Raw genomic sequence first — 24,274 nt, forward strand, 5'->3', positions numbered from 1 at the left:
CACCGTCAATGGTCAGTGGCAGATGTTGGGTGTGACCTCTACGGAAGTCAACAACAATCTCCTTGGTCTTGCTGACGTTCAGCAGGAGGTTGTTGTCCCTGCACCACGTGGTCAGAAGGTCGACCTCCAACCTGTATTGAGTCTCGTTGCCCTTGGTGATGAGACCCACCAGAGTTGTGTCGTCAGCAAATTTCCCTATGTGGTTGTTGCTGTAGGTTGCAGTGCAGTCATGCGTCAGCAGGGTGAAGAGCAGCGGACTGAGCACGCAGCCTTGGGGGGCCCCCGTGCTCAGTGTGATGCTGCTTGAGATATTGTTGCCAACACGTACTACTTGAGGCCTCTGACAGAGGAAGTCCAGTAGCCAGTTGCAGAGGTAGGTACTGAGTCCCAGTTTGTCAAGTTTGCAGATGAGTTGTTGTGGTATTATGGTGTTGAATGCAGAACTGAAGTCTATAAACAGCAATCTCACATGAGTCTCTTTTTTCCAGGTGGGTGAGGGCTGGGTGGAGGGCAGAGCAGATTGCATCCTCTGTGGACTGTGGCTCGGTATGCAAACTGGAAGGGGTCCAGGGTGGGGGGGGAGAATGGATTTGATGTGTGTGTGTTTGTGTTTACCATTTATTATTTTGTTCCCAGGAGCTGAGAGCCCATGGGGAGGGTAGAAGTACTCCTGAGGTGGTGGAGTCCCATACCTGTGTGCTGTGTTCACGTGTGCTTGTTGCAGTGGATCTTTCTTGCAGTGTGTATGTGCACATGTAAGTGATTGGCTTCCTGGGATTCCCCCCCGGCCTATGGTGACCTGCCTCCCCCAGTAAGCCTCAGCCCTGGTATCCTTCTGTCAGTCGTTTTGTAGTAACTATTTATTAATAAACATACTTTTATGGATGGAACCACGTCTCTTGCATTTTGAGTAGACTAACTTGTGTGCCATTACTCAATCCTGTTACAATTGAATCAATACTTCTCTGGGTGAAATTCCCAGAGTGGCATAGTCAGGCTACCTAAAATACCGCTCTTACCACATAGACCAAACCGGTTGTCAAATGCTTTCTGCTAACTGATCAAATGCACTTAACAGTACTTTTAATCATATACAATGCGTTTTAAGTCTTACTTATGGACTTCACTTTTTATTTACTAAGTCTTTTTAAAAACTATTAACCTTTTATGCTTTTATTTACTATCGTTTACTATTATTTGCTTTTAAAGCACATTGAATTGCATCTGCAAATAAAATGTTATATAGGCTACATTAACTTGCCTTGCCATGACTTTTGCAACAATAATGTTTGTCTGCATCTTTGTTAATATTTTAATTGCGAGAGAACAGGGCCATCATGTTTGTCACTCCTAAAAACTATTTTCAATTCTGTTTAAATAAGAGTAATAGCCCTTAAATTCTTCACCCAGTCCTGGAATAGTTCCTTTTTCTTTCTAACAGGCCTTTGCTCAAGAAAAGTAAACTTAATCCAGTCAATGTGAAGAACTACAGACAGTCTCCCTTCCTTTCTTGTCAAAGATTCTGGAGAAAGTAACAACCTACTAGAATCTAAGCAGTCTGGTTTCAAGAACTGCTCTTTTGTCTGTAACTGAAGCGTTGAGTAGCTAAGTCCTTTGCTTAGTCATATTAATTCTAGTTGACTTATCTGCAGCCTTTGACACAGTTAACCATGACATTCTCCTCTCTACATTATCTGAAAGCTCTTAAAAGGTTTGAATTGTACCTTAAAGCACGTTCAAAGTCTCATGACCTCACCACAGGTGTGGCTCCAGGATTAGTATTAGGATCCCTTCTTTGGGTGAGATTAGTCGCTCCCATGAATTCGCCCATCACTGCGGATAATACTTAACTGAAGACTCGTATTTCTGCAAGCCTTAAAATTGTGTGATTAGCCGCCAGCATAATAAAATCTAAATTAAAAGACAAAATCTTATTAGGCTCCAAACCTATTGTCACGGCCCACAGACTCAGGACAGGGAGGTAGAGTTCCAACAAGATAGTCTTTATTTCACAGGTAAACCAGAAGTGGGTTGTCAAATCCAGGCCAGTAACAGAAGCTCCAAAGAGTCCAAAACACAGAAGAACAGTAAACTTTAAGTAAATGTCCCAAAACACAGAAGATCGACTTAACTAACTCTGGGGGTGACTCGAGGGGTCTGATCAGGAGGACGCTGGAACTGGTGAGGAGAATCCAGGATAAGTAATCCTTGGGTAAGGCTGGTGGATGGCTGGTGGATGGCTGGTGGATGGCTGGTGGATGGCTGGTGGATAGCACTGTGGCGTCATCTCTGACGAGGCCAGACTGAGGGGAGACTGGGGTTTAAGTAGGGAGTGAGGCTGATTGGAAACAGGTGCAGGTCATTAGTAAACTGGGGAGTGTGAACGAGTGAGGGGAGCTTCAGGAGAGTGAGCAGTGGGTGTGGCTGGAACAGAACCTGGTGTGACTGTGACACCTATGAGTCTAAGCCCAGAGAATGTCTAATAGGACGTAGACGGGCTCTGCTAAGCCTTAGTTTAAAAAAATCTTCAGGTGTAAGTAATAAGTTAAAGAACCACATTCTGTGTAATATAGAGGTTATCATAAGATACGTATCATAAGTATATATTTTGAACACAAATGGAGTCACGGGTCCAGGGATGGACCAGTGAAGTTGCTTTTTCTCCACCCTTCTCTTTTCACAGAACTCACTGGGGGGGGGGGGGGGGGGGGCATCTGAGTCTAGGGGTTCATAATCCATCCATGCCATGCCTATGTCCGTCAAAAGTTTGGAATAACCTAATTGACTGACCTAACTAACGACTTGTTTGTGATTTTTAATAATAATTTTGCATGGTAGGAAATGTATTGAAATTCTGTTTGGGGGTCCCTCAGACCCCACCACAGATTTGGTCCCCCCCAATGTTGACATCATGACTATGGCCTTGCACAGGTGTAATCGATGACCGACTACACCTCTCTGAGCATGTCCTCAGGTGCAAAATCATATCGGTTTACCCTTTTACAACATTAGGAAGATCACACCTTACCTGACAAGAGATTCCACAGAACTTCTTGTACAGGCCATGGTTATTTTCAAACTGGACTACTGCAATTCATTAGACATTCTGAGATCTATATTGTTGTGTGAGGACTATACTCACTAACTATATGGAACATGTATACCTGTGAATCATATTTGTCAACCATTCATACCTTTGAATCATTCCTGTGCTGTAACATCTGTGAAACATAGCTGTGCTGTTAGACCTCTCTTTTTAGACCTGAGCTGTGCTGTGTGAAAAATAAGATTCTAACCTAAGTTCTGTCTAAAACTGATCATCTGAAGGGCTGACTCTTTTATTCTTCAGTGTATATATCACCATCAAATTTGACCTAATACCATTAACTGAGGCCTCTAGCTGTTGCTGCCAGTTCAGAGTTACCACAGATAAATAGATCTGTCTTATTTATATATATATACACAACTGTGATTTTTACTTCAAGCTTACATTGGTAAGTGTTCATTAGTGTATTCTGAGTATCATTCTGCTGTATTAAAACAAAGAATGTTGATCAATATTGAATTGACCATTTATTTTTACTGACCGTCATATACTCTAAGCTAACATCTAACCAAGTAAGTGGTTTTCAAGAATACTGTGGACTGTGTAATCTGAATAATCATACTGTAAGTAATATAAAGTTATACACAGCAGCTTTTTTGCATTTACATGCAATGGTAATTCCCTGGAATTGCATTTTCTAGTTCATTATTAGAGTTATGGTTTGTGTATTATGGTTTCTGTTTATTTTCATTATTGATATTTGATATTGCATTGATATTATTGTTGTTATTACTAATTTGCTTAATGTAGGCTTAACCTTTCTTTCTTTCAAACTGTTTACTGTTACTTTTAACTATTGTAATATTCATATTCTGTAAGTCGCTTTGAATCAAGGCGTCTGCTAAATTACATATCCATAACCATAGTGTGAGGTGAGTTTTTGTGACCACAACAAGCAAAGCTGATGACACCCAGTAAAACAATTCACCCTTCGCTAAGTCCCGCCCTCCTTAGTTACTGTTGCTATGTCTGACAAGCTTTAGCACCCTGCACGTCTATTACATTGGGGGAGAACCGGGACTTTTCAATGAAATGTAATTTACAAAGACATCGTACCACACTGAAAGCTAATATTTTGTCACTAGCAACCTACATCTGTCCTCTGTCAAATACAGTTGGAATTTCATCTCTGAACAAAACCGTTCATGAGTTATTTAAGCAAAAGTCGAATGTGTGTTTTGTTTCATTCAACTCTCCTGGCCAGAATGAATGGAACAGGCATGGGGGACGAAAGAAACATACCATTTAAGCCAGCGTTTCTCAAACTGTGGATCGCCCACTACTGGGTCGCGGAGACATGCCAGGTGGGGTGCGAACTGACGTGAAAAACGTAAGTTACGCATGTAACTATGGATCTGTGAGACCGAGGGATGACCGTCACTACGGTCTAAAAAAGGGAATGATCACCTTCGTTCTGCCTATCACCGAGACCATATGTCAACAAAGTCATGCCCATGACCTCCGGAAGCAGAACGACTCGAGCTTGTAAATAGCGGAGATTGCTCCCGGTTCAGTCTCCTACCTTGAGCGCCTCAGGATGGTCCGAGCGACAAGGATAGTGACGGTCATCCCTCGGTCTCACAGATCCATAGTTACATGCGTAACTTACGATCTGTTTCGACCTCACTCTGACCGTCACTACGGTCTAAAAAAGGGATGACACATACCAAAAAAGTCGCGAGGAGCTCTAAGCTAACCATTAAAACCTCGCTCGGTCACGGACATGAGGGCAGCGTCGCCAACCGGAGCTGGGCGAGTGACGTCCACCCTATAAAACCTGGTAAAGGTGCAAGGCGTCGCCCATGAAGCCGCTGCACAGATATCGCTTGCTGGTACCCCCTTAAGGGCAGCCCAAGACGTAGCCATACTCCTGGTGGAGTGAGCCCTTGTACCCGAAGGGACCGGCATTCCCAGAGCCTGGTAGGCATGGGAAATAACCTCAACCAACCAATGCGACAGCCGCTGTTTGGAAAGCGGTAGTCCCTGCTTCGCCGCCCCATAACAGACAAAAAGTTGAGTGTGTTCCCTCCTCAACGACTGCGTACGGGCAAGATAAGCTCTCAAAGCCCTGACTGGGCACAGAGTGAGCAACTTGTCGCGCTCTGCCTGTGAGGCAGCAGACGGCTGGAACTGGGTCAGCTCCAGAACCTGGTTGATAGACTGCTGACTTAGAACCTTAGGCAGGAAGGCTGGATTAGGCCAAAGTGACACGCCAGTGCCCCCTGCCTGCCACCTCAGGCAGTCTTCGCTGACGAAGAGGGCGCACAGCTCCCCGACGCGCCTGGCCGAACAAAGAGCCAGGAGAAAGCTAGTTTTCAGACAAAGATCGCAGATCTGCATCAGTAAGAGACATTAAAACGGTGGGCAAATCGCTACTGATTGGTGCCCGCAAAGTGCGAACTAGACGCAACCGGCGGGCCCCTTTTAAAAACTGACCAATCAGTGGATGCCTACCCAAGGGCCTGTTATCCGCACCCTGGTGAAAGGCTAAAATGGCCGAGGCATAAACCTTCACAGTACTGACCGCCTTGCCTTGATCCAAATAGGACTGCAAGAAGCGCAAAACTTGTGGCACAGGGCAAACCGCTGGCTCAAGACCCAAGCTGGCACAAGACCCAAGCTGGCACACCAATCTGAAAAGATCCTCCACCTGAGTGCATAGCAAGCTCTAGTAGAAGGAGCCCTGGCGTTGTTCAGAGTCTCCTGCACAGACTCAGCTAGCTGTTCAATGACGGACTCTGCAGGGGCCAAACCCACAGGTGCAGGGCACCTGGGTTCGGATGCCAGATCTGCCCGTCTGCTTGTGACAGAAGATCCGCCCGGCAGGGTAACTGCCATGGCTGACCCCGCAGGAGCCGGAGAAGGTCTGGGAACCAAGGCCTCGCCGGCCACCGTGGAACAACCAGCAGAACTGTGTGTTGGCCCTCCCTGATCCTCCGCAGGGCCTGAGGTACAAGAGGGGATGGAGGAAAAGCGTACAACAAGCCTGTCGGCCAGTCTTGTGACAGAGCATCCAGGCCCAAACTGCCTCCCTGTCCCACGAGAGAGTACCACTCTGGGCAGTGAGTCGTTTCTGCCGACGCAAACAGGTCCACTTGTGCAGTCCCATACTGAGCCCAGACCTGGCTGACCACCTCTGGGTTCAATCTCCATTCCCCCGGGAGTGGCCCGGTCCTGGAGAGAATGTCGGCCGCCCTGTTCTCCACGCTTGGAACGTGTACTGCCCTCACTGAAGCCAGACGCGGCCATGCCCATGACAGCAACTCCTCCGCCACCTGGAGGCACCGCCAGGACCTCGTGCCGCCTTGGTGATTGACATGATACACCGCCGAGGTGCTGTCTGACCTCACCAGAACATGTTGGCTTCGCAACCCTGGCAGGAACCTCTGCAGGGCGAGATGGATGGCCTTCAGCTCGAGGACGTTGATGTGCTCTGACGTCCAGGAGGGAGGTCACACGCCCCTCGCTGACAGCCCTTCCCAGACAGCTCCCCAGCCTGTCAGAGAAGCGTCTGTCAAGATGACTTGCCTCTTGTGAGGAAGGCCACCCAGTGGAACACCCTGGAGTAAGAACCTCCTGTCCCTCCAAGACACCCGCAACTTCACATGCCTGTCGTCTCTCGGGTGGAGCTGAAAGGCATTGAACCAACACTGCAGGGGGCGTGCCTTCAGCAGGCCCAATGGCAGTACCGCAGCTGCCGCGGCCATTAAGCCCAACAGCCTCTGGACTTTGTGGGCGGTGACCAGTCTGCCCAGCCGAAAGCCTGTCAGAGCCTCGGTCAAGCTGTCTGCCCTCCGTGGAGTGAGAGACGCCGTCATGCTGACCGAGTCGAGGAGGACCCCAAGGAAATCCGCCTGCTGGCGGGGCTGCAAGTTGCTCTTTTTCCAGTTGACCGTGAAACCCAGGGCCTGGATATGGGTCAGAACCGTGTTGGTGTCGTGCACCACCTGCACCTGAGATGGGGCACAAATTAGCCAGTCGTCCAGGTACGGTAGGATCTTTAGGCCCTGGACCTGCAGGGGGGCTAGCGCAGCTGCCACCACGCGAGTAAAAATTCTGGGGGCCAGTGAAAGGCCAAATGGGAGGACCTGAAACTGGAACACCCTGCCTTGGAAGGCGAAGCGGAGGAAGGACCTGTGTGCTGGGCAGATAGGGACGTGGAAGTACGCGTCTTTTAGATCCAGAGACGTAAACCACTCCCCTTCCTGGATGGAACGAATCACTATTCCAACGTGGACCATTTTGAATGGCAGCACCTTGAGGTACTGGTTCAAGGGCCTGAGGTCGAGGACCGGCCGGTAACTTCCGTCTTTTTTGGGCACAATAAAATATTTGGAATAAAACCCAGTGTGCCGTGCGTGCAGCGGTACTTCTGAGATGGCCCTTTTCAGAAGCAACTCCTGGACCTCCTTGACAAGCACGGAATTTAAAAGGGGTTCTTTCACAGACGTCATCTTGACCCTTGAAAACATAGGGGGCCGCCGTCGAAACTGTAGGCGGTAACCGTGAGTCACCGTAGCCACAACCCATGAGTCTGCCACAATCCCTTCCCAGGAGGTCCTGGACAGCTGGGAAGGGCAATCGACGGGCAGCCCCGGATCCCTAGGCAGGACCGCCACCGCGGCCTGCACCTCTGCCTGCGCCCCGTCGAGGTCTTTGCTGTCCTCTGGGCCAGGGAGTTGGGGCTGAGCTCTGGTCTGGTGCACGAAAGCGCCGGTCCTGTGGGGCAGCATAGTTGATACTTACCTTTGGTGTTCGGGCGGGCTGCCACCGCCCATACTTACCTGATGCTGCCCTGTGGGGAACCGGAGCCCGCCTGTGGCACACACGCTGACCAGTTTCTCTAGAAGCGCCAGCCTGTTCCACTCTGTCCAGCACCCCCTGGAAGTCTGGATGGAACACATGCCCAGGCACCACGGGGAGACCTAACAGGTCTGTCCTGATGGCATCAGGGAGAGAGGTTTGGGCAAGCCACACCTATCTACGGCACAGCACCGCAGAGGCCATAGCACTCCCCACATCACGCGTCAGCTGGGAGTGGGCTGACAGTGCGGCATCCACCAGGGCCCTTGCATCATGGTCCTCGGGGCTCATCGTTTTTCGCAGAGCCGCCAGAGTTATAGCCAGGGCGTTGCCCATACGGGCTGCCCGTGCTGATGCGTCAAAGCAGTGACTGATGAGACGGTCCGTCTTGGCACACTCCTTACGCGGGCAGCGTGGATTGGGAGATGCATTGGCAGGCCCCAGGGAAGTCCAGGCGGCGATGGACTGCTCGACCGGTGGCATATCCCCTAGCCCTGAGTCGGCCGGATAGGCAGCCTTTGCCAGCTGACGGCAACCTGGATTGAATTGGGGGCGCTGTAGCGACTTACCCCATGCCGTCCGCAGCGCCTTCGTGTAATCCACTGCCACGGGTATACAGGGTGGTGGGCTGCTGTGCGAGACGCCTTCCCAGACGCCCCCAAGGGAAGCCATGTCTGGCATAGGGGCCTGAAGACCCAGGATCTTGGAGGCACTCAACACCCGTGACATCAAGGAGCCGACGGGGATCTCCCCTGGCACCGTGGGTTCATCAGTTGGCTCCACCATGTCTGAATGTAGCTCATCCAGGAGGCCATCCCCGCTTACGTCATCGATCGTAGAACGAGGGGCATGGAGCGACAGCACATCCACATCACCCAGATCAACATCCGCACCATGGCTCTCAGGCCTGGATGGGGAGAGACCTTCCTGGCCAGGGGGCAGAGAAGGGGATGACGTGCCCTGGAGACCCTTCAGCCTGTCCATTCTCCTAGCCAGAGCCTGGAGAGCTGAGAGAATCTGAAGCGACTCTGTGCCATTACCCTCGGTCATGGCAGCTGGAGCCGAGCGCTTAGCAGGTCCAGGGACCTCCACCTGATCATGCCTGGAAGGGGACTCATGTTGCCGTTTACGCTTGTGCGTATGCTTACGGCCATGCCTATGAGAGTGGGATGGTCGGTCGGGTGAGCGCCGCCTGTCCCATCCACGCATGTGGCCACATGCCTGGTCATCCCGGCGGAGCCGTTCCTCCCTAGGAAGGTCACAGGTTGCGCTGCAGGGGCTGTCGACATCCTCCAGGAGGTGGGCGGCCCCAAGGCAAGCGGGACACTCTCTATGCCCGTCATTGGGGGCCATCGTGGCCCTACAGACTCTGCAGTAGTGTGCCGCCATAGCCTACCACAGAAAAACACAATGCAATACAACACAATACAATACAATAAGGCACTTACCTTGGCCGTACAACGCACTGGGTCTGCAATCAGCAGCCCGTAAAGAGATACAGCAGTGGTGTAATACAGTACACGGGTGGCCTGAAGCAGCGTGCGGACACGCTTAGCAGGCTCACACTGGCAAAGCTAGCTGCGGACAGCAGCGACGGGGGTACACAACAGATACACAAAGAAGGCGGCCACCAGTGCGCGAACGCACGCGCCGACGTACACCAGTGGACAACTGGAGAAAAGACACACAGCAGCCTGCACCTCGTGCACCTGCACCTAGAGACACAAACAGCTAAACTTACCTTTTGCAAGTAGCCTAGCACACAACAACAAAGCTAACAAGAAGCACACAGTAACATTAGCGCCTAAGCGGCCGAGCACATACGCGCTGATCAGGCCCACACAGGTTCCGGCTGCCAGAGCAGTAAACAGAAATAATAATAATAACGGTGGCCCACGCCGGTGCGCGAACGCACCCAGCAGGCTCACACCAAGCCCAACTAGCCGCGAACAGCCAGATAAGGTACACAGTAGTTAACAAACAACAACCCGGAAACCTGGCACCCACAAAAGGAAAATAACACTGAAACGGCGGCCCGCAGCAGTGCGCGAACGCAGGCAGCAGGCTCACACTAGCCCCTCCGCCGTGCGGTATGGGGTGAACTCAGGAAAGGCGTCAACAAGTTAAACAAAGTTAAACGAAGTTTCCTGAAAAAAACACAGGTTACTGCCACATGCAGACTAACAAACACAGTCAAAGCAAGAAAGCAGTGAAAGAACGTACTCACGTATCACAGGTCTCAGATGAGGCGATCAAGGTGAGAGACTGAACCGGGAGCAATTTCCGCTATTTACAAGCTCGAGTCGTTCTGCTTCCGGAGGTCATGGGCATGACTTTGTTGACATATGGTCTCGTTGATAGGCAGAACGAAGGTGATCATTCCCTTTTTTAGACCATAGTGACGGTCAGAGTGAGGTCGAAACAGATCAGGAGGTTTTTTTTTTCATTTATTTTTTTATCTGTAGCCTGGGCCCAGGTAGCACCCGATGCGCAATGGACGCACTGTATTCACAGGGAAGCGCTCGTGTCAAGGCAGCTTAGTTAGTCCTGACCTACAGGAGATTTTGAACGTTGTTGTGAGAGTGGTGAATTTCATCAAAACCCGGCCCTTAAAAGCGCGTCTATTCTCCGCACTTTGCGAAGAGATGGTAGCTGACCAAAAGGCTGTACTGTTTCACAGCGAGGCAAGGTGGCTTTCCCGAGGTAAAGTGCTGTCGCGCGTGTTTGAGCTCCGAGTCGCCTCTTCTTGGAGGAAGAGCGCATGTTTGAATCTGCAAGCACGTTCACTAATGAACATTTCTTGACGAAGCTGGCCTATCTTAGCGATATATTTGATATATCTTAGCGATACATTTGAGTTAAATGTCCAGTTACAAGGCAAAGACAAGCACCTACTGTACCTCACCTAGCAAATAAGATTACTGCATTCACCAAAAACACTTGAGTATGGGACAGGCACCTCGATCGCGACAGTATTAAGACTTTGAGATTTCTGAGCGAAATCGCTGAAACGTTAGCCTAGAAATCTAGACGCACCCTAGCGGCGGCAAATTAATTTGCTCAGCCTGTACGTCTAGTATCAAACCATAGTGATCCATAGTGAGCCGTTGACGTCATCCAATCACAGCGCTCTATTTTGTTAGAGAGTCTTAAGGCGGGCTTAACAGGATAACGAGTTTCGAAGAAGGATGTATTTGCCGTTTTGCCGACCAGATACGGATATGGCCGTAGCGCTGGCCTATTGCATGCCTAGGCAGTTTGAAAGACAATTCTCTGCCCGCCCCTTGGATTAAAGGAGAATTCCAATGTGATATTGACCTAAAGTGTATTGAAACATGATACCGAGTGTGAACGTATGTCTCATAGCCCATCTCGGCTTGTCCCCTGCACTCCAAAATCTGGCGCTAGTTAGCCGATGCTACCAACAGCTTTTTCAATAGTGCAAATAAATCACTGTTACACCCAATTACACCCATTTACGAGGCTCAATGTATCTCCACACTTCATTGGTAGACTTCCGAGGGCCCTGACATTTAAAACGAGACATTGAGAACTTTGAAAAAGCACTGGTAGTTTACTTACAAGACGATTTATACAGACAGTATCTTCACGAAGTTGTGGCCCAAAAATAATTCAGTGGAAATGCATGGATTCCAGTTGCTGCTACTGGAAGACACTGTAATCCATGCATTTCCACTGAATTATTTTTGGAATCTGAGTAGCAGGGAATTCAAGCCAAACCGTTGCAACTCTGCCATCAATCATTATGTTAAGCCCACCTAACGACTCTATACACGATTTCATTGGCCTGATTAAGTTTCGATTTCTGGAGCTCACAAGCCAACGGAGAGTTGCTAGACTAGCCCTGGCAGCAAATGTAATTTGCGGCCGCTAGGGGCGCGTCTAGATTTCTAGGCTAGTAAAATGGCCTATGCTTCCTAATATGTTGCTGGAAAACAGAAATATGTGTGTTATGTATTTATTTATTATTATATCTGCAGCACCAGCTGATTTTAACTCTGTTGAAGAGGATATAGAACTTGTCATTATTTCAATAAATTTGACAATTTTAAGCTTGACCTACCACTTTCTTAGAGTGATGAGGGACAGGTGGGGCTCGAGAATGCCCCCTTGATCAAAGTGGGGAATGAAAGAAAAAGTTGGGTCGCGATAAAAAGTGGGTCCCCAGAAAAAAAAAGTTTGAGAAACACTGATTTAAGCTATGTACTTCCCACAACTTCAATATTTGACAACATATCACGAATGGTACTTCAAAAAGGTGTTATTTTAAATAGATTGCTGATGGGCTATACATCTTGGTGAACGTCTGTTAACAACTTCTTGCCGTTATCGTGAAGCGTGTATCTCGCGGTTATGGAAATATCATGCAATATGCCATTTTTTACAGTTAGAACAATATGTGTTCCCAATTATATCATGTTTCTATAGTGTAACATGTTATTTCACTGTGTCTTTACGTGGGTTAGGGCACCACACATCCAAATAAGTGCCCTTCATGACCCACAGGCTTTCAGTCTCCACAGGTTAACATGGCAAAAGGGCAAAACTCGAAAAGCTTGTCAGACCTCCCGTGCCTAGTGACGGGTTGCTAAGCCACGATTGGCCTGGCGGTTTTCGGGTGTGGCTTAGCGAAGGGTGAATTCTGAAAATTAAGCAGAGATTCGTAAGGGATAATGGACGACACGGTGGTCTGTTCACAGAAGTTAATGCACGGTCGAGGTTGTAAAACGGCCCCGACGCGAAGCGGAGGGCCGTTTAAACCTCGTAGTGCATTAACTTCTGTGAACAGACCACCGTGGAGTCCATTATCCCGCTTATTCCACTGTTGCCACTTGCGTTGTGTTCATTTCCTGTTACAATTTAAACGTTTTAATAGCTAAAACTGTCTTGTTTGTAGAACTAATTTCTCAACTCACAGGACAAACTGCCGTTACTAGTTCTAAATGGATGGTTGCTACGGCCAAAGGCCAGTCGTTAGTGCTATCTCTCCCGTTGTCAAGCGGGCGTATCCCAAGATTCTGATGAACTTTAGCTTTGAAACATCGCTTTTACTTAGCCTGCTGTCATCCATCTAGCTAAAAGCCACCTCCGTCATATGCTACAATGTTGCAATGTTCTGAACGTCTGCATTTACAGCTCGGATGCAACGTGACAGTTCATTTAAACTTCACAACGAGTTCGGCGAATTAATATACAAGTGTGATACGGCCAAAAAAATGGATCTACTTCATAGGTGTGCAGATAACATACGGTTAATGGTCGTTCTAAATTACGTAGGACAATGGGAAATTCAACCAAGCAGTGGAATAATGGTCTATAAGTTCTACTCCAAATGTAAAGCACTTTGAGCTGCATTCTGTGTATAGGTGCTATACAAATAAAGCTTATTATTATTATTATTATTATTATTATTATTATTTTTATTACTCCTGATTATTAATAATGGAATATAGATGTAGTCCAGGCAATCTATGAGAAAAAATCACCCAACCCAAAACTAATTGCAACAGAAATTATTTTTGTTGTATTCAGTTCATGAAACCTTCCCAAATCACATACCAAAAGTCCATGAAAATCCAAGTGGTGGAACATTGTCAAAATTGGAATTATGTGTGCATAGGTCAATGGCGAAAAGCTGCACCTTTGGCAGTTTTATTGAACTTTTATAGTACAGGGGATATGTGAAAATTAGGTCAAATTCTTTCATATAAGCATGAATAATGCTTAACTATGTGTTTGTACAACTTTAACATTGTGGAACACTTACATGCAAAAACACACTGGCTCTATTTAAAGACTCAACAACCATTTCCATTGATTCAAAGGGCCAAAATGTAAAAATAGACACCAATTAGCAACAAACCAGTCTGAAATAAGCCTGAGAAATGTACTAACTCTTTGAAAATAAAAGAATGTTCCTCAACAATGCAATATTCTAAAATTCCATGTTAAGTTAGATGGGGTCAGATATTCTTTAGACTGCTTATTCTATAACATTCTAATTACAGTTTTGTCAGTATTTGCTGAAGGATAATGCATAAAACAACCCTCATTTTAACATATTTCCACCAACTGGATTTTCATAGACTTTTACTATGGTGTTTAGATCACCAATTGAAATATAAAAATGTGAAAATAAATTTTGTTGCAATTAGTTTTGGGTCAGATCTTACTGTGCCTGGACTAATGAGGCGATTCACCGTATAGATGTATAACCACTCTGCACACCCAGCCAATCAGCAAACAAGTAATTGATTTATGGACCTTCCCATTAGCAGGTAGTTCAGTCACTTTTGCAAAGTCTGCAGAGTTATGTAAGCATATTTATTTAACTGCTTTACCCTTATGACAACCACATTGATCTTGATGAAAGAGACTTCAGCTCTGCTTTGTTTTTTTTTTAGTGTGCGTATGAGGACTATCGTGTTGGGATAGTTACTTGGTCGCTTTTAAACCTACGCCCCACAGCTCTTGGAAAGAGTGAAAAGGAATGCTGATGTATAGTTTTTTTGAACAATGAGGCCTGCTGTCTTCCCACCACTCGTGACGTTGAATCACCCTAAGTGTTTGTAGGCCTATAGTAAAAATGTCTCATTTTCGGGAACTTCAAAAGATATTTGATTTTACGCTCACAACTAGGCGATGTGGGTCAGAATGCATCCCAAGCTGCGCCCACATAGATTACAATCTTTATTGTGCCATGAGGTTCACATGCTCTGATAACCTGGCATGACACGGCAGAAGAGTGAGTGAATGGATGTAAGATTTAATGTATCAGTGGCATAGCTATTTGTGGCCCAAATTGAACAATATTCACATAAAGGCATTCATCAACAGAAAGACCCCTGCTGGGTTTTATGGAAAAGTAGTCAACCAATATGTAGGTCTACACATAGTTCGAGATTTGGTCATGTCATGATGACTTGATGAAAGATTATGAAATGAAAAAGTTCATCACAGGAAGAAAAAAAAGAAAAGAAAAAAAGAAAAAGAAATGTAGTCAGCCAATAGAGACTGTTAATTATCAATAGGGGAAAAAACCCTGACATTTCATGGGCTAAAACCATATGAATGCAAGAAAATAGTGAAAAGAATTCATGATAGGCCTAAAACTAAAATAGAACAGGCCTATGATTTGTAAATTATGCCTACAAAAATACCTATGAGATAGTAAAGTATGCCTACAAAACTAGGTTAAATAGCCTAAGGAAACGTGTGGAAACTTCCAGTCTTGAAGGCTACACTCTAATAAATAAATATGCTTAAAGTTATTTATTTTCATCCCTATGGTTCCATAAAGAACCATGCTTTTGTGTTGAACCTACATCATGGGAAATGTTCTTCAGAAAGACCAACTGTTACACCTTTTCAAAGAATATCGCCTTGAGGGTTCTTTGATGCACTTCAAAATGTTATTATATAGCATGAAGAAGCAATTTGGTTAGTGTATAGTGGAAAAATACAAACTGCGAGATAAATAAAAAAAAAATTGAACATTAACCAAGATTACAGCCATTTGCATTAGTTCTGTTGTAACGTGATATGAACCATTCAGCAACTGGGGAAAGACGTAACGCAGTAATGCGCACTTGTTTCTGATTGGTTTGGCGTAGTCTATGTCTTTCTTAGCCAATGAAAATACCAGACGAAAACAAACACAACGCAGCCGCATTTGCGCTTAAATGGCGTCATTACCTGCAGTCCACGATTGGTCAGTCACGACCCAGGCAGTGCAGTATTATAAAACCACTCCATGCTCACGCTTGCCGCTTATCGTCTGAGTGGAAGAGGCTGCCGTGCCGAGTGGCGATTGCCAACAGTCTTGTCTACCGGCTACACAGTAGACAAGGAAAGGACGCGTTAGTCAGTCGGATGTTAAGACAAGAGAGACTTCACTCTCAGGAAACTGAATGAGATTTTAATGTTGGCTGAACTGTCGGGTAACCCCTGAAATTTCTCGTTGGAGAATAAAGGATCCGATATCAAAATCAGCGTCTCGTAACCATTCTTCAACAACTAGTGAGTATCTAGCCATCTAACGTTAGCCAAGGTTATAATCGAGATATGGGTGAGTTACGTATCCTCGTGGTTGTCTGATGTAAATTTAACCAACAAGGTAGCTTTCGTTGTATTGTGGGTTTACTTTGCATTAGACTAGAGATGGGCTCGTAAGAGTATGGTCAGGTTTAATGCTAGATCTGTTAGCTAATCGCGCATTTTCTTCATTTTGACGTGCGCTGCGTGTATATCGTTAGTTCCTCTCTTAACGTCGTTATCGTTAGTTCCTCTGCATCAACAAAAGACGAATTGGGCTGATGATCAGATGTTTGAGCACATGCTAAGTTAGATCTAGGTTACACACCAGACGTCTAACCAACGTATTCAATAGTCCACCGTCTGTCGGTAATTGCAATCCAATTAGGTAGCCTATCCATCTGTTTTAACCTTCCTACTGTCCGCCACTGGCTGGCAATCGGACGCAAGGGAAGTGTCTCCGTAGAAGTGCTGTACCGTTAGCAGACTTCATGGCTATGGCCTCGGTTAGGACAATGTAACTGGGGTTCGCAATCTTAAACTCTGTAAAAGTAAAGTTCCACCTCCTCGCTGTTATTAAATGTATTGCATTGTTACCGCTGTTTTAAGTCATCGGTTTACACTCAAAACGTGTTACTTCCCCTCTCTCTTGCTGTGATTTTAACCCTATAGTGTGGTTTCCAGTAGCCTACTGTACAGTCAGTATGAGGCAAGGGCTTTTTGCTTCAGCCTACTTGCCCCCCGTTCCAGAGCTGTCACTTTAAACTTTCTGCAGCGTCACGCTCACTCTTAACTTGGATAGTTATCTTATGTAACAGCTACTCTTGGCGGGCGAGCTTGGATCGAAGCCGTGTGTCGGTGTGCGCTCAGTCAGCCCACTGCAGCCTCTCTCGCTCTCTGAATAAGGAAGCCTATGTGGGGTTAGCCCTATCATTTTTAGTTTGGTAACTTCTCGTCTTTCCACTGATTGCTGACTGTGTATGTGTAAGAAATCGTGGGCCATACTGTAGTGTCTACCTGACATTAGGTTTGATTTTCCTGTTCATGATGTAAATAGTAGTATAATGTTTATTTTAAAGTACTGAGATCCCCATTCGTTTGGTCTGACTAGTTTGATTCATTTCAGACCAACAGGTAAAGCCATGGATCTGTATGACAAAGATGTGTGTGGAGACATTCTGCCGGTTGTTGTTATTGGTGAGTCAACTATCACAAAAATGTGCCTGAGTTTCAAAATTGAAACTAAATTAAGTAGTGTAACTCCAGCAGCTGGTCTCACATTGCTCTTAACACCTATATTTCTAACACAACAGGTAATGGCCCATCTGGCATCTGCTTGTCCTACTTGCTGTCAGGCTACACGCCCTACCTGTCCCCTGAGGGTGTCCATCCCAATTCCATGCTCCAGAACAAGCTAGATGAGAACTCTCATCTCTCCTTGTTGGAGCAGGTAATAACATTTGTAGGAAAAGGGACCTGAGAGAATTCATAGATGAAATGCCAAAGGATAGGAACTGCTTGCATGTGTACACAGTAAAATCTGAATCTGGACACACTGGATTCTCACCTATGACAAGATAATCAAAGTAGGAGTTGGAGTCAAGTATGTGTGGTATGAGAAGACTAAGGATTGCTGTTATGATGCTCATGGCAACTCTTTGAGTGATGTTGTCAGGATAACACATGACGTAGTTTGTAATGTTTTAATCGGATGATCGTGAAAGTTGCCCACTGATAATTGACGTTCTCCAGTTGAAAAAAATTGTTGGCCAGTATAAATGGGAGAGTGCCCAGACAAAATTACCCATCAGAAAATATTGTGCAAATCATCACTGTGTGTGTGTCTGTGTGTGTGTGTGTGTGTCAGGATCTGGAGTACCTGTGTGAGGGGCTGGAAGGTCGGTCGTCCAACCCGGTGGCGGTGCTCTTTGACTCTCTGCTTCTGCCGGACAGTGACTTCGGGCTGGACTACGCTTCCCCTCTCCTGTGGCGCTACGAGCCAGAGCGGGCGACCCCTCACCTGGTTCTCGGCAAAGGCCCGCCTGGAGGTGCCTGGCATGTGAGTTGCCATGTAGTGGGCTTGACCGGCCTAATCTGAGTGTGAATGTAGGTCATGTTGGTGGTCAGCAGAAAAATAGCCAGCGTCCGGTTTTGCATTACAAATGCAAACACATATAGATAAGCTTAATTGTTGATATCTTTTCTATTTTATCTCTGTGCATCTAAATATGAAACTTACATATTGTGTAGTTATTGCAGGCCTCATTTGTGTATTTGAAATAAGGATAACTTTGTCCAGCATAATTGAGGTCAGTCAGCCTGGTGTATTTGCATTTATAGCAAAGGAAGGAACAGAAGCAACAGTGTGGTTTGTTGTGCCTAGGCTACGGTCATCTGATGTGGATGTGACTTTGCATGTTGACTATGACTCAGCATTTACAGGCATTGTTTCGGTTTCAGGCAATGGAGGGATCTATGCTCACTCTCAGTCTCGCCAACTGGATGGAACTACCTGGGCTGAAGTTGAAAGACTGGATGAGGGAGAAACGCAGGTGTGCATGCACAATATCAACTTTCAAGTTGATTGTCACGATCATCAGAGGCCATATCCATTATCCATAGTAATGATTTTCTGTTATTTTTTTTTTTAATTTAGAACTAGCTCAACTTTACAGGGAAAGTTGGATATGCTAAAATGTTCAAAGCTCTAAAAAAACATTTTGTTTAACAGCATAAAGTCACATGGAACCTAAATGTCTCAATTCTGATATGAGCCTCATTCATATTTGACAAAAAAGGGAAGGGGCGTTGCCTGAACATAGCCTATTTATGTAATCCCCCTCCTCCCCCTTATATTCCAGGAATGTGAGGAATGACAGAGCCACGCCTGCCGAGATAGCGTCTTATTACCAGCATTATGTCACCCAGATGGGCCTGGAGCGGAACTTTGCGTGCGGCATGGTAACATCTGTCCAGCGTGTGGATGTGGAGCAGACGGGCAGCACTGTGTGGAAGATCCAGGGTGTCCAGAAGAGGGCGTTTGTGGAGGAGGAAAGCGAGGAAGGCATCGAGGAGGAGCATTTCTCTGTGTTCGCGGAGAACGTGGTGCTGGCCACAGGCACCCACGACATCCCGGCCCGCCTGGGCGTGGAGGGCGAGAGCTTGCCCTTCGTGTCTCACAGCTTCTGGGAGCTGGAGGCCGCCATCTCCGACGGGCGACTGGACAACACGTCAGACCCGGTGCTGGTGGTCGGCGCGGGGCTGACTGCAGCAGACGCCGTGCTGGCCACCCACCATCTCAGCATACCGGTGTACCATGCCTTCAGACGCTCGGTGAGTGACCCGGGGCTCATCTTCAACCAGCTGCCCAAGATGCTCTACCCAGAGTACCACAAGGTGCACCAGATGATGACCCAGCAGCAGCACCGGCCGGGCGATGTGCTATCAAGCACAGGGTCGTCGGAGACCCCGCTCATGTCCTCGGTCGACACCAGCCCTGACTCCCAATGCTGCTCCTACCCCGGCTACACCAGCTTCCCCAAGCACCGCATTCTGGCCATCCGACCTGACCGCAAGTGTGTCCTGGAGGGAGAGGGGGGACGGCAGACTGTGATGCAGGTCTCCATGGTCTTGGTGCTGATTGGCGCCCATCCCAATCTGTCCTTCCTGGCCGAGGAAGGACGCCATCTGGGGCTCGACACCCAAGAACCCATCAGCTGCAGACGCAACCCACTGGACGTGGACCCGTTCACTCACGAGTCTGCCCAAGAGCAGGGACTGTACGCCATGGGACCGCTGGTGGGGGAGAACTTTGTGCGCTTCCTCAAAGGTGGTGCATTGGCCATTGCTAGCAACATGGCACGCAAGCAGCGAGAGAAGAAGTTGAGTGCAGAGGCCACGGTAGCATAGACGGGAGCTCTCCGCAGCACCCCCTAGTGGCCTGGAGGAGTATTGAACACTAATAGGCTAGCCACAACTTCCCTCCTGGCCACTCGCCTCTTGGTTTTCCCCAGAGCTCTGATATTGTAGCTCATCTCAGGGCTTGCATGGTGCGGACTGCACCGTGCAGCGAGGAGACCCCTCAGGTCACAAAGAGCTAGAGCTCAGAGAGCGTCTCGTGCCAAAAGTCTGGTCGTCATGGGTAACAGTGAATTATGAAACTGCAATAAAAGCTGTAACGTGCCCCCCAATTCAATGCACAGGAGGAAAGAGAGATAGATCAAGCTTATTTGTAGAAATCCAACTGGGCTTTGGAGTCCAAAGGTTGAAGTCAGACAACTGTATTTGTTGTAAGAGTAATCATTTCAGATTCTTGTGACACAGATGCACTTAGTTAATGTTTAGGATGGCAAATAATGTACGACCCCTTTTTTATACCAGGTCGGTGTCATTCTTTTTTTTTTCACAGGGTTTCAGGGTTTCCTGGATAAAAGCAGTAAAAACACTACTACTAAATATTATTGACACATATTTGAATTATTTGTTTCATATCTTTTGTAGGCTGTACATGTGCATATTTTACAAAAATGAATCCGTATACCCTGTAAAGAATCCTTAAATGCAAAGGGAGTGTTTGCCAAGCAAAAAACAAAATGATCATTCCTGGTACTGATATAGTTACTCCTACCTTTCTTTGAACCTTTTCTTTTATGATGGTCTAAGGAAAGCACCCAAAAAAAAGATCTATGAAAAGATGTGTTCTGCTGCTTATCTTCTTATTGATTGTTGTCTTTGCCTGGGAAACAAAATGTATTGTTGCACAGATGTTACAGATGGGTTATCTTGCCTTTGGTAGGAGTTTGAGATTTTTATGTTTTTTTTATTGGTGTAAGGACTATAGAAAGCCTTCTTTTAGCTGCATTTCAGTCAGTGTTGGTGCTCTTTCTATCCTCTCCATCTGCCAAACAAGTCAGCAAACTGTCATGAAGGAGCCAACCATGGTAATCCCAAAGTGAATGCATTTTAAAAAATGCCGTTTTAACACCCGCATTCCTGAAACCGAACTCCTTCATTTGGGTTGCAGCCTTTTATTTTTGTGATCTTTATGTCTTGTAACTTGACCCAATGTTGTATGGTTGTGACCACACCAGGGTGACTTTTGTACTTTTATCATTTGTAAACATTTATTATTTCATATACGTGTAGGTGGTAATGGTTGTGATAACCCTGTGTCTCACAACCAAAGGCCTGAGAGTTTGCCGGTTTTATGCAATATATTTCCCTGTTTCCAGGACTGCACTACTCTGGCCTGTAAGCTCAGATGTTCCTGGGATCTGTTGAAACCACTCTGTCAGTTAGGTCACTGTCCACTACTGGAACTCACATTTGCCTTGGCTTTCATTAGTCTGTCTGATTCCTCTTTATGCCAACTGTATATAAAAAAAGAGACTTTTGACATTACCTGGATGCATTACTTTAGTGGATGCATAGGCTTTTGCTACTGTTATTTAAGCAGTGTTTAAGTAATTGGGGTATCTTTGATTTTCTATTAAGACATCTTCATTTGATATTCTACTGTCTTTTAAGAAGAATGTCCGTGTAATATTTTATAGAAGGAAATGTTTGACAAATTTGCTTAATCTTCTTAGAATGGCTCTAATTTGTGTTCTATAATGGCAGCTAACCAAATCTTTGTAAACACTCTATGGAATCATGAAATTGGTGAATTGAATATTTTCAGATTTTATTTGTATCCATTGTTTATCAAATACAAAGTTTTCACAACACAATTTTGGTTTCTGCTGCTCTTTTTGTGACTAGTATCTCTCTTATGAACACTAGGTGGCAGTGCATTCAAAGTTTCCTGAAGTTTTCAAACACAGTGCTTCTCAACAGAGAAGTGCAATGTCTGCGAAGAATACCTTCATCTATTAAAGCCGGAGTCCTCAGCTAATGTAAATGGACATGAAATATGACATGTTGGGATATTGATTGATCTTGAAATTATCAATTTTTCATACCCTACCTACTATATAAATTCAATGGTGACTTAACTATGAATCAGTCTACATCAATGTGAATTACAGATTTGAAGGTAGGCCTACATTTTGGAAGGGTATGAAATCAGGAGCTCATCTTATTTGCCTTGGCTCAGGGTGTTGTTATACTAGCAAGGTGACCCTCCCAAATCATTGGGACATGCACAACCACTAGAGGACCCTGTTCACGTACAGTAGGCTACATGAATACTGTGTCAGTACATGCTTTGAATATTCTCTTACAGTTGCTATGAGACAGCTCACAGCTGATCTGACAGGGAGTCTAAATACAGTATGTTTCATAAGGGAGGGGAGGGCACCAGGTATAATGTGGAGAAAGGCATGCTGTCATGCCTGCATTTCAAATGCCTATTTTGCACTACCAGTGTATTTGTAAGTTACTTTTGACTCCACTTAAGGGTGTTCCTTGTAATGCAGTGTGCCCTTTGGCCACTGCAAGTAAGTTATCAGTGCCCGCGAGAGTATGCTACTCTTAAATTGAGACGTTGTAGCCTAGGCTACTGCAAATATAAGCGAATATCTGCCTCGTCTTTTCAAATTCTTGGCTATGAAGTTTGATAACAAAGTTGGGTTAAATTGAGTTTGACTGGTAATTCAATGAAGCATTCATTCCTGTAAAGTTTTTACTTAAGGGGCTTATTTATTTAATTCTCACGTAGCAAGGTGTTCCATCACGGAAAAGAACGGAATCACCCGAAATGTGCTTGCTCCGCCCAGGGATGAGGCCGCTGATCAAGTAGGCTACAGGGAAGCAAGGAATTTGGAGCGCGGCACACACAGTGGCGGCACGGCACGACTGCCAGGACGATATGCGTTCTTGAGAGAATTTCAATTAAAACTGTAGATATCTCAGCATCTTCTTAATGCAGGCGTACCAACACGTTTTGGACGGCAAGACACACGAAGGCAACGGACTTAGCACCCATCAAATGGATTGAATGGAACTATGGAAAACAGGCTGTTTCGCTAACGTGACAAGTTAACTCATCTTTCTACCTCGACTAACGTTTGTCAGGTAGCTAGTTAGCAAGCGACTTAAGTCCACAGTTGCAGATATCTTAGGGTTTCTTTGATTTCATCATCGATAACGCAATTTATTTGAGGTTCGGTTGATTTTTTTTTGTGATGCACAGGCAATTTCGACTCGATACGGCGTGTCTCTACAATACTCATCAAAGAATGCAATGTTTTTTTCAGTGGTCAAATAAGTTGGCTAGCTATTTCTAACATTAGTTAGTTGGCGAGCTAGCTAGCTAGCCAGCCAATGAACTTGCTAGCTACGCTAACTGAGGAATAGTATAGGTCTACGTAGCTATTGATTTTGTTTTCCCTTGAGCCTTTTTTTGTTGTTATCTCAGCCGAGACTTTTCTCCCACTGTTTAATCTTATGTTCGTTTGAGCTACACATTTGGCTCAACATTCGGTCGTTATATTTCACACATCAGCATTCGTAGTTTATAACTTAAACTAAAACATCTAACTCCACAAAACTCTTTGTGGTTTCGGACTTGGAAAATGGATGCTGGTATAGAAAAGGAATGCAGCGCTCTTGGGGGGCTCTTTCAGATCATCATGAGCGATATGAAGGTGAGTAACTTGACTGATTGAAACACTATAATCCAGAAACACAGTTGTTAGAATTGTAGGTCACATCAGCTCGATTGCAGAGACCAGCTGTTCAGCACACGCATGATACAGCCTAAAGGACGAGCCTCGTTGGCAACAGTTAGCCAGCTTTGCTTTGATGTCCTTACAGGGATCTACAAAGCTATGCAGTGCGCAACATTGCAAGTCATGGACGATGTTTTTTTCTTTACAGACAATGCACATGATCTCCCATTATTTGGTTATTACTGAAATGTTATGAACAAGACGTAGGCTATCTCTCCCAGTAACGTTATGATGGCATGGAATGCTTGTTATCGCATGTGTCATGTTTTCTCCCTTGACCCACGGTAATAGGTATTGAAATCCATGACATGAATTTTCTTGGTTATGTATGGATATCTGTTTGTCACGTCTTATCTTCATAAAATGTCTGATGAACCCAGTATGTCCCAACTTTATATGCAATTTAACGTCGACGTAGTGTGCAGCTGGCCACCACCATGATGACACATCATGTCTATTTTTTCTAGGTGTCTAGTCCTTTTAAAATGGTTAACATAAGCATTTCACGTTCACTCAGAGTATGAATGTAAAAAAGTAACGCCTGTGACTTGTATCACTATGTTTCACTTACAGTTACAGTCAGTAAATGGCTGGACAGGTTAAGCCAACTTGGTCTTAGATCCAAGTTGCCATTTTGGGC

The 24,274-nt window shown here is 45.9% G+C and overlaps 2 protein-coding genes across 3 annotated transcripts in view; both read left to right on the forward strand.

Annotated features, from left to right (window-relative positions):
* Positions 1–15,667: 15,667 nt before the first annotated feature.
* osgn1 (oxidative stress induced growth inhibitor 1) lies at positions 15,668–21,693 on the forward strand. The gene is made up of 6 exons (XM_042090093.1): positions 15,668–15,949; positions 17,091–17,161; positions 17,278–17,414; positions 17,832–18,023; positions 18,425–18,516; positions 18,826–21,693. Exons 2-6 carry the CDS (start codon positions 17,107–17,109, stop codon positions 19,871–19,873), a joined length of 1,524 nt encoding a protein of 507 aa, XP_041946027.1. The 5' UTR covers positions 15,668–15,949; positions 17,091–17,106; the 3' UTR covers positions 19,874–21,693.
* A 791-nt stretch (positions 21,694–22,484) lies between these two features.
* The window catches only part of mtss1 (MTSS I-BAR domain containing 1), a 69,057-nt gene continuing 67,267 nt past the window's right edge, over positions 22,485–24,274 (forward strand). Inside the window, exon 1 of one of the 2 annotated variants that reach the window (XM_042089326.1) lies at positions 22,485–23,550. In XM_042089326.1, the coding sequence (XP_041945260.1) occupies positions 23,479–23,550 (72 nt within the window). In that variant the 5' untranslated portion in view covers positions 22,485–23,478. The remainder of the gene's footprint in view (positions 23,551–24,274) is intronic. The other variant, XM_042089327.1, reaches the window with a different exon arrangement.

The sequence above is a fragment of the Alosa sapidissima genome, chromosome 4, assembly GCF_018492685.1.
Source record: "Alosa sapidissima isolate fAloSap1 chromosome 4, fAloSap1.pri, whole genome shotgun sequence".
NCBI lineage: Eukaryota > Metazoa > Chordata > Actinopteri > Clupeiformes > Clupeidae > Alosa > Alosa sapidissima.